Source organism: Microtus ochrogaster, unplaced genomic scaffold (genome assembly GCF_000317375.1).
Source record: "Microtus ochrogaster isolate Prairie Vole_2 unplaced genomic scaffold, MicOch1.0 UNK65, whole genome shotgun sequence".
Taxonomy (NCBI): domain Eukaryota; kingdom Metazoa; phylum Chordata; class Mammalia; order Rodentia; family Cricetidae; genus Microtus; species Microtus ochrogaster.
Window position 1 is genome coordinate 1,232,665 of NW_004949163.1, and position 11,011 is coordinate 1,243,675.

The following is an 11,011-nucleotide window of genomic DNA, read 5'->3' on the forward strand; positions in this document are numbered from 1 at the left end:
TAGGTGTTCTTTCTATGCACCCGTATTCTCTTTTACTTATTGCAGTGGTTCAACTTCCAAAGGAACAAACACATTTTTTTTTTAAACAGAGGTTGTTAGTCTATTAAGAATTATGGTATTAAATATAGAAATGTACTCCATCATAGTTCAACATAGCAGTGTTATTTTAGTGGAACTGGCATATACATGAAGAACAAAAACTGTGGAAGAAAAGGGAAAGCTAACAATGTTAAATTTAAGCACCCCAAAGCGAATGACTGATGCTGGGCGTATGTGGGGCAAGGAGACTGCCATTTTGGTGTCCTTTAAGTCACACTATAGGAAGGTTTCTTAAAGGCAAGGGAAACTTTGTGGTGTACAGAATTAACAACTCTAACAGCTCTATACCAACAAAGGACCTACAGGCCAAGGGGCAAGACCAGTTTCTTTCCTTATGCTCAGGGAAAGGAAGAGAAACCACCGTTTTTGCTATACCCTTTCCTTTCTTTCTTACAGAAGTCCACACCCATGCTCTAGGGTGTGTCCTACTTTCTTCTACAGTACCCCCTTTTCTCATAACTCTCAGGCTTAAAATCTATTTTAAATTACCTTTAATAAACACCAACTCTGTCTCCTAAAAAAGGAACTTCCGTTCTTGGTAAGCATCACAATTCCACAAGGTAGACAGAATTGTTCTCATTTTGTAGATTGTAAGATATTAACGGGATATCACAACATGCTCTCACTCTGTAGCCCAAGCTGGCCTAACTCACTATGTAAGTACAGCTACTCAAGCACATGGCATTCTCCTGCCTCTGCTTCTGGAGTGCTGAAATAACAGGTGTGAGCCACCATGCCCAGCTAGATCATCATACCAGCCCCAAATAATCTCTTCCACATACATGGTCTGTTTGTCATTTCAGTAGTGATAGTCATTTGGATCGTAGAGCATGCTTTTCAAATGAATTGCCAACACCTCTGGCAAGCTCTGAAAGTCATTGGTCCTTTCGAATGAATTGAGTTCATCCCAACCTTTCTGTCAAAGTTGGTTATTATACTTAGCAGTGAAGAAATTGGGAGTTTTGACTGGGTGAGGACAGCACTTTGGTTTACAGATTAGTATTGGGCTTCTGAGGAGCACCAAGGGTGATGACAATTAAAAGTGTGAAATCACTTGAGGGCAATAGGTCCAGAATGCCAAAGGCTGTTCAGTCAATTTCAGACTTTTCCAAGGAGATACTAATTGTACAGAAATGGTTGATTTTCAGCTGCTTATGACTGCTGCTGTTTCCTAGCTCTTTCAACCTGGCCAAGAGCTTTCCTTTCCAGTCAGTACAGACCCTTAAACCCAGCAGAGAGAAGTGGATCTCTGTGAGTTCAAGGCCAACCATGGTCTAAGTGGAGAGTTCCAGGACAGCTAAGGCTAGTAGCAGAGCTGTCTTAAAACAACAAACAAAGGCGCCTTCCCTTTTCTAACTCCCTTGCAATTCATGATCTGTGTCCACAAACTGAGAGATAAAAATGCACAGCAAGACGTGTAGGTCCTACTGAAAGCAGAAAGACAACTCTACTTGTCTCTATCCTCGTTCTATGAGGACCTTTGAGTCTTAAAATCTAGCATTTCCAGCACAAAGGCTTGGTCAGCTTGGTAAATCTGGAAAGTTTTGAAACTTTACTGACTGCACTGCTGCTGTCACTTCCGAATCAGGGAGTAAAGGGATGGGAAAAGAAATGTGAGTAAAATCCCAAACTGGGCGGTGGTGGGGCACGCCTTTAATTCTAGTACTTCAAAGGCAGAGGCAGGTGGATCGCTAAGTTTGAGGCCGGCGTGGTCTACAGAGAGAGTTCCAGAACAGCCAAGGCTATTCTTGAGAAACTCAGTCCTAGACAAAAAAAAAAAAAAAAAAAAAAAAAAATCCGAGATGTTAATCTTGCTGGTTAGCTTTCCTTTGCTGACTAAATTATCCCAGGTATTTGATGTGGATGGTAGGAATCAGTTCTCAAAAGTGAGATTAAAAAAAAAAGAAAACCACACTATTAAATTCAAGGGCATGAATGCATTCAAGGGAATGCATGCTGGGTGGTGTTGAATGCTGTCTTTCAAGCACGGCAGCTGTGCCTACTCAAGAGTCCCAAGAGCTGGCCAGTCATTCTCTCCCAGAAGGGGTGGGGAGTGTCCTTAGATCCTCTGCTTAGATTTCAGCCATTGGCTCCTGCACCTCCCACCCAGCTGTGCATGTTCTGCCCAGCTGCATGTGGTCTCAGGAGGTGATAAAGCAGCTGTGGTCTGAGACTTTAATTAATGAAGCTGTTTTGGGATCACCTACGTGCCTGTAGTAAGCCCAATAAACTCACTGGTTCACCAAACTGGACTTGGGTGGATTCATTACTTTGGTTTGTTCTTGGTGCCCTATTGGGGATGAGTAGGCACTTACTCCTATCTCCCCAGGAAAAGTTCATGACATAAATTGGATCTCCACACCACCACTCAGGGCTCCCCCAAATCAAGAAAAGCTCATTTAGGGTAGACATCATATCAAGAATTTATTAGACACTACAAAGAAGAGGCCATGCACATTCCTGTTTCTCATTCTCATTAGGTGATAGTGGCAGGTGAGTAAGATCTGAAGGTCAATAGATTTTGTCCTCCCACCTAAATGTGTGCTGCTGCCTCTGATCTTGGTGCATCATGGATTTACAGCTGAAACAGCATCCAAAAAACCCCAAATAACACAACGAGGGTAGTATGGAGCTGCTGGCGGAGGGGGCTGGATGATTTAACACAGTGACACTTGACAACACTTTTTTTACAACACTATAATTATAAAGTTGAAGGCACATCTTCGGCAGAAATATCAATTTACATGCGCATGAGAAAAACAAACTAGACTACAGCAAACAAATATTGCACAAAGTTGTCCGCTCCTGTTTTGGATACTAACCAAAGTTTTACAATACATGACTAAACATTTCTTTAAAAACACAAGGTTGAGACACCTGGTTCTGGCTACAAAAGGCATTTATTATTATCAATGTCATTAAAAAGCTCAGGTGACTGAGAAATAAGAATTCATGCTTTTTGTTTTATCTTTTTACGCATTACCAGATCAAAGGACTCAAGAGAGTCAGCATAAAAGTTGGTAATGATTTGGCATGGATCTATATTTTTATATTTGGTAAAGAAATTGTTTTTAAGTACAGAAAACAAAATAATCCAAAGGAGTGATATCAGGAATGTATATTTTTTAAAAAAAAATAACCTGTAACCAGATGCCTCATTCAAAGAAAATAACAAGATAGAGTAAAATAAATATTAAGAAAATAACTTTAAAACAGAATCCACAAGTAATGGGAAAATCCTCTACTACACATCTTTTTGATTTTAAGCTGTGTACAGAAAAGATATGCACACTCACATTTTTGGAAACATCTTATCTATAGTGCTATTTCAAACATTCTGTATATATGAATGAAGAATAATTTTTTAAAAAATTAAAGCATAATATAAAATTATTTGTTCATAAGGCATCAAATTTAACTTCCTAAAATGTTGATACTAAAGTAGGAAAAGCGACATTTCTATTTCACACCTGACAACTATACTTTTAAAACTACAATAGTAAATACTCTAGTTGTGTTTTAATCTTTAAATTCAAAAGGCATCTTTGGATAATTAAGATAAAGGTGCCTCCTAGCTGAGTCTACATCAAGCACTGGACAACAAAGTGTCCACGGTGCCTTCTGACAAAGAGAATGGTTGCTGATTGAGTATAGACGAGTGGCAAAGAAAGTGTAAAGAACCTCAAAACAGATGCAAATAGAAACCCATTTTCTTTCTGAAGGCTCTCTCTCTCTCTCTCTCTCTCTCTCTCTCTCTCTCTCTCTCTCTCTCCATGTATGATATGTGTATATACATATGAACATTCTTATAGAACCTGTTCTCAACAGTAACACATTATCTAAAGTTAGTGACCAACTGAAAGCAATGTGCTTGATCCCTCTCTAAATAAACTCCCTCTTCTAGGAATACAGCCTCTCTCAAACACATTTTTCTGGTAGTGAGAAGTGAAATGCTATTCTCACTGTCCTACAACATGATGTGGAGGCAAGAGGAGGGCTCAATTATACATGTGTAACAGAAGGGTAACTGGCTGAGAGCTGGAGGACTTCTATTCTCAGTTTGGGTCCAGAGCAAGAAAAGTCAATTGTACATCTCTAGCATTAGCTGTTTCTTCTAGGAGTCAACAAGTTATGTTATGATGGGTTGCTAGAATTAAGAAACAAATATTCAAACTCCAATTCTTAAGATGGCATAGGGATTGGTCTAAAATGGAGTTTAAACACATAAGCTCATTTGCACTTTATTAAAACAGGTTTGCCTTTCTAGACTAATAGCACCTTCATCAAAAGTCTCACCTCTTTACGATAGCTAAGAGAGAAGTTAGGTCTTCCCCAAGTCTGGAAAGACAGCTCTGAAGAATGTAAACGTTTCTGGGAGGTGTGAAGGAATAAGAGAGAAAAGAGATGGAATGGAAGAATCCCATTCTCCTTTTCACTTTATACTCTGCTCTATAAAAATGATTTTTTTTATATTCAATATTGACCTGAAAAGGACAAATGAACATTTTCGGAGCACAAATCATATAAGATAGGCAATGTGCTTAAAGTATAGCATGCAAATAAAAGATTAGGAGTTAGTTTATAAACGCAAATGTTTTGAACAAGAGAAAAATATTGACTATAAGATATCACAAACCAGAGATTTTCTTATTTCTATATTACAGCTTGCTGTGTGTTTTGATAAAAGCAGCTTTGTATGATAGTATATTTAAAAATCATTTTGATAAGTTATCTAAAACATAAGAGGTAACTAAATTTTTATTAAATTATAATATACCAGCCAAGTGATTGTATCCCAAAAGAAGATTTAGTGAGTTCAGGTACTTTTATACAGCCCATATATGTTAAAATATTAGTGTCAATCTTTGAAGAACTTTTCTGTGAAAGAGGCTCAAATGGTAAGTTTCTAGCCTGGAACTGAGGGACAGGCTCCACCAGGAACAAAGCTGAACTCATCAGGAGAGAGCTGAATGCTATCCCAGAGCTAGGCAAACTGAAGAGTCAGTGATTTCTGACAGCAGTGGGGAAACAGAAGGGTAGAGAACTCTGCACTCTCTAAGGTCTTCTGAGTGACACAATAAAATAAGAGAAGATTTCAGAAAAATGTCAGTTACAAAAATGTTTTGAGATAGGGTCTTAGTGTATATAGTCCAGGCTGGTTTTGAACTCGCAATCCTCCTGCCTCAAGTCAGTGATTTTAATCAAGGAAAAATCACCTAAACTTGGTTTACTTGAAAGGTGACAAAAGCCATCCTGGGGCTCTTAGAAACTAAAGGACAAGGACGCAGGCATTATGAGGTGAAAGCAAACCCACAATAAATAAGGCACATCTATTTTGAAACAGTTGCAACTGTTTTCCTTCTAAACTAGATGCTTTGTACAGTGCTTTGAAAGCCATTGCTTCCCATTGGGGCAAGGATACAGGCTCAAGAATATCCTCAAGGTCATGCTCTCAAATCTTCACATTTTTTAATCATCCTGTCTTTGGGCACTTTTTTGGTCAAATAAAAATGATTTGCCATATTAGCAGCAAGTCAGCAACCTCTAACTGTGGAGTTTGTTCTAAACTTGCTGCTCTATCCTCTATCCCTAGTAAAACAAAACTGCTGGGAATTTGTTTTGGATAATGCCAGGTTCAGAGCTCTTGCCCTGAGAAATCTATTTTTGCCATTAACAAATACAACTCAGATAGAATCCTGCACATAAGAGCATGAGACTGACATAAGATCCTTCCATGACAATGTACGTGCTCCATCAGTGCACATGAACTTCAACTAGCAGCATCCCCTGAGACCTTTTACAGTGTGGTGTCATCATCTTCCCGGAAGTCTCCCACTAGAAGTGAGTGCTTGTCAGGTTCACTAGTAACAATACTGTTGAGGGAGCGTTTGTCAGACAGTAGTGAGTTTATGGAGGCTCTGCTGTAATTGACAATCCGGTCCAGCAAGCCCAGTCTCGGAGAATTTCTGGAAGCATCATCTATTCCAACGTGAACGCTGATTTCTGAAGGACTCCTCTGTCCTGCGTGTCTTCGGGCACCCAACTCATAATTGTCATAAGTTGGTTTCCTGTAACTAAACATATATTAAAAGCAACCAAATGTTAACTAGATGCTTGTTGTATGCACAAACAAATACTTGCCCAGTATGAAGATGTGCAAAGGTGGCTATCGCTAAGAAAGTTGCCTGAAATGAACTTCGTGGTGTCACATAATACAAAGTCCCACTTGGGCTTATGTCTGTAATGCATACACCACATAAAATGATAACTACTTAGCTTTTTCTTTTTGTTTTGAGACAGGGTCTTTACTATGTAGCTTAGCCTGGAAAATTTGATTCTATCGCCCCTTCCTCTAAGTTCTGAGAATACAAGTGTGCACCACCACACACACCACTCATACTATATTTATTAATTTTTCCCTAATAATTCTTAAGAATTGTTTAGGAGTCTGGGAAGACGACTCAGCAGATAAAGTGATTGCTGTACAGGAATGAGAACCTGAGTTAGGATCCCCAGCACTCACATCAAAGCTGGGTGTGGTGCCTGTACCTGTGATCTAGTGCTAGGAAAGCAAAGCAGGAAGAATCTGGGGGCTCAGCTCAGTCTAGCTAAACTGGTGAACCCTGGGTCCAGTCAGAGACTCTGCCTCAAAATATAACGTAAAGAAAATATAAGACACCTGATGGCGACCTCTGACCGCCACACACATTGTGCACACAGGTACATGCACACACGCACGCACACAACTACTTGGGTATGCTCATCAATATAAGAATCAAACCTATTGAGAAAATGATGAGCAAGTCACCATACTTACAGTTTGAGAAAAAGGGAAGAAAGTACTACAGAAACAGATGAAGCAGCCATTGCTGCGGATCCCATCCATGGTTGCAAAATCAAACCAATGGGCAGAAAAACTCCTGGAAACAAATTTGAATTATCAACACATTTATAACATATGCACAATTTATGTTCTTACTTCTTCAGCATTTTATCCTCTTGGTTGTAGAGATTTGTGTTGCTGTCATTTTTTTCTTAGTAGAGTGAGTGCTCTCGTGAATATTCTTGTCCCCATTTACTCATGTTTCAGAATTTCCCAGGGGTGCATCCTGTTAGTTATAGGTAGTCCTCGGTTCTCTAGTGTACCGGAGCTCATACTCGACTAATTCACACACACACATGCCTTTTCTTTTCTTTTTTCTGCATACTTTCTTTTTGTAAGATAGCATCTTACTATGAAGCCCTAGCTGGCCTCAACTCACAGAGAATTGCATACATGCTGGGATTAAATTGGTATGCAGCATCATACCTGACCCAACTTTTTTAACTTAAAATTTTAAATCTATTTGTCTCTCTGTCTATCTGCCCATCTATCAATCTATGTTTTTCAATGTCTTGCTATGGTAGTTCTGATACCTGGAACATGATATATAGCCAGGCTGACCTTAAACTTTTGCTATCCTCCTGCCTTTGCCTCTCAAATGCTGGAATTACAAATGTGAGCCACCATGTCAAGACACATTTGTTTTCAATAGATTTATTTGTCAATTTGTTGGTTTTTTTGAAACAGGGTTTCTCTGTGTAACCTTAGAAGTACTGGAACTTACTCTGTAGACAAGGCTGGCCTTGAACTTAGAGAGACCCACCTGTCTCTGCTTCCTGAGTACTGGGATTAAAAAAGTGTACCACCACTGCACAGTCCTTTTATTTTCCTTTTAATTGTGTGTGTGCAGATGTGTAGGTACAGATTTTCTGTACTACTTTTTCAATGTTTACCTAGGTATGAATTTTTTCAAATTATAATATTGAAGGGAAAAAATTTTAAAGTATCAAAATGTTTACAAATTCTTAGGCTGTAATAAACTTCATTGAATATTACTGGTTTTAACATCACCTCTCACCAAATTAGCAAGGTATATGCAAAAACTAAGGTCAAAACTAAACCTAATTCTTTCAATATGATAGGTGTCTAATGACTTTAACCACAAAAGTAAAAGCTGTTAAGAATCACATACCAGCAGCGATGGGAATTCCAATCAGATTATAAATTAGAGCAAAGACAAAATTGATTCGAATCCTCTTGACTGTCTTCCTTGACAAGTCGATACTTGCTACAACATCCAGAAGGTCATTCTGAGAAGAGAGAGGTCGGCGACATTAGTGAGACTAGTCGAATGTCACTAGGAACTCCTCTACTCATCACTCTGTACAATGGAGATTGGGTATGTCTTGGAACATACTGTAAATTAAGTACAAATTTCAGATACTGCTAAGCCTTGAGTCAAGTTTGGAAGAGGTTTTTCAAAAAAAATTGAGGGTTCTGAAAATGTTTTCAGGTTTGTGTGCAAGTATACGGATTGAATATTTAACTAACATCAGTGAATATTGTTGTAGAGAGTTATATTATTGTTAAATCTTGTTTTAATATCAGAAGCTTGTGATTCTCATTTGTGTTGCTGGACTGAGAGAGAATGTCAGTAACCTCCACTCCAAACTCAGACTTCATCGCTAGGAAGGAACATGGGACTCCGGGCAGGATCACTACACAGTACGCTTTACAGCACTACCACTAACCGTGGCAGGCAATCGCTCACTCCTCAGATCTCAGACCACAGGACCTACTCTAGTGTATGAGTATTGCCTGCTAACTGACTGTACCACTGGAGCTCCAGGACTTACTTACCCTTATTAAAACCACATCGGCTGCTTCAATGGCTACATCTGTGCCTGTGCCAATGGCAATTCCAACATTTGCCATTGCCAGAGCTGGAGAATCATTGATTCCATCTCCTACCATCGCTACCCGTTTTCCCTCCTCTTGAAGCTGTTTCACCTTAGCAACTTTATGGGAAGGCAGAACTTCAGCAAACACCTTAGTAATGCCAACCTATATGAAGAAAAATCAATTCAATTCATTTCAGGAAGTAATATTAAACACTGCAAACAAAGCTGAGCTTAGAATCACGAGCCATCATTTTTAACCTGCCAGATGCTTACATTTAAAAGACTGAAAATATTCACTGAGAATGAGAAGTGAACATTATTTTTTAATAGACTTATTTATTCTTAATGTTTTCCCTGCATGTTTGTAAACATACCAGACATGTGCCTGATGCTCACAGATGTCAGAAGAGCATACTGTATACCCTGAAACTGGAGTTAAAGATGGTTGTGAGACACTACCCTGAGAGCCAAACCTAGGTTCTCTGCAAGAGCAGCTAGTTCTCTTAATGGCTGAGCCATTTTTCCAGCCAATAAGCAATCTTGTATACTGTTATTATGAACAGAATGACACTGTCTTCATGGTAAGAGCATTCAAAGTGTACACATCATCTGCTCTGGAAAATCAGCTTTCAACTATATCTAGACACACTCTTTCATGTCCAAAGATGTCAAGAATATTTATTATTGCCAGTTTTCAAAAATGAAAAATTCAAAACCACCTAAACATCCACTAGTAGGGGAATGGTAATATAAATTATGATTCATCCATACTATAGAATTCTATGCAGCAGTTTAGAAGGAATGAAATAATTTTATGTACCGAGACATAAACAAAGATCTAGGGGCTGGGTGGTGGTGGTGCACGCCTTTAATCCCAGCACTCGGGAGGCAGAGGCAAGCGGATCTCTGGGAGTTCTAGGCCAGCCTGGTCTACAAGAGCTAGTTCCGGGACAGGCACCAAAGCTACAGAAAAACCCTGTCTCGAAATATCAAAACAAAAAAAAAAAAGATCTAGGAAATATTATTATATATAAAAACTACTTAATAAACTATAAAATGATCCAATTAGTACTGAAATGCAGAACTACATACCTGGATACAGGTATATGCATACACGAAAGTAAGGTGGGAGAATTTGACAGAGAATGTGGAAAATGATACAAATTCTTTACAACCTTCATATTCTTACATAAGAATGTACTCACATATTCCTTCTGTTACTTACTAGAAGAGGGCCATCAAGATGGTTCAGTGGGTAAAGGTATTTACCAAGTTTAATAAAACCAGAGTTCAGTCCCCAGAACCCACACAATGAAGAAAAGAACCAGCTTTCACAAGTTTACCCTCTGACCTACGCACACAATCTGTGGCACATGCGCGCACACATACATGCACATCCTATATACATACAAACTAGAAGAGGAGAGAAGTCATTCTAAGTGCTTTTTAATAAAAATGCTGGAAGTGAAACAAATGTAGGGTTAAGCCAAATGGTATGTCCAAGAAAAGAGTCCCACTGGTGGCATCCAGAATGGATCAGAGAGGAACCTGCATGCAGCTCCTGCCATTTTTACAGCAGGAGATGCTGAAGGATTGGCCACACTGCTGAAAACTATGTGCATCATTTCAACAGAAGCATCAACAGAAACCAGTGTTCAGCAATGCTACTCAAACATCCTGCAAGCTATGCAAATACCTTTTCACATCTCTAACATACAATGTCCTTCCACCATACCACACTGATTGTTTTTAAGCGGTTAGGGATAGCTACATGATGATAATGCAAACAATAGGTAAGGTGACTTTCTCAGCACTTAAACAGAAGAAAGAAAATGTGTATTGAGAATGAGATGTTAGCACATCCCAATAACTAAGTAAACCGATGAATTACCTGAGAAGCAATAGATCGAGCCGTTTTACTGTTGTCTCCAGTCATCAGAACTACTTCTAAGCCCATAGATTTCAGAATGTGGACAGCCAGCTCTGCCTCAGGTTTCACAGTATCAGCAATGGCTATCAAGCCACACAGCTCATCTAATACAGGAGCAGCAGAAAAACAGATTATGGTGAAAGAGGAATAACAAAACAGCAGAATAAAATTTCAGACAGAAATGAACTCTGTTAAGCCATTGAGGGCTTGGTTTAACTCAAAACATCCTAATCCATACAGACTTTATACCACACACTC

The 11,011-nt window shown here is 39.0% G+C and overlaps 1 protein-coding gene across 2 annotated transcripts in view; it reads right to left on the bottom strand.

The window, feature by feature from the left end:
- Positions 1–2,509: 2,509 nt before the first annotated feature.
- Atp7a (ATPase copper transporting alpha) overlaps positions 2,510–11,011 on the bottom strand; it is a 110,570-nt gene continuing 102,068 nt past the window's right edge. Inside the window, exons 20-24 of one of the 2 annotated variants that reach the window (XM_005369878.2) lie at positions 10,715–10,857; positions 8,783–8,986; positions 8,115–8,232; positions 6,917–7,019; positions 2,510–6,173 (exon numbers count right to left, since the gene is read on the bottom strand). In XM_005369878.2, the coding sequence (XP_005369935.1) occupies positions 5,897–6,173; positions 6,917–7,019; positions 8,115–8,232; positions 8,783–8,986; positions 10,715–10,857 (845 nt within the window). In that variant the 3' untranslated portion in view covers positions 2,510–5,896. The remainder of the gene's footprint in view (positions 6,174–6,916; positions 7,020–8,114; positions 8,233–8,782; positions 8,987–10,714; positions 10,858–11,011) is intronic. The other variant, XM_026777421.1, reaches the window with a different exon arrangement.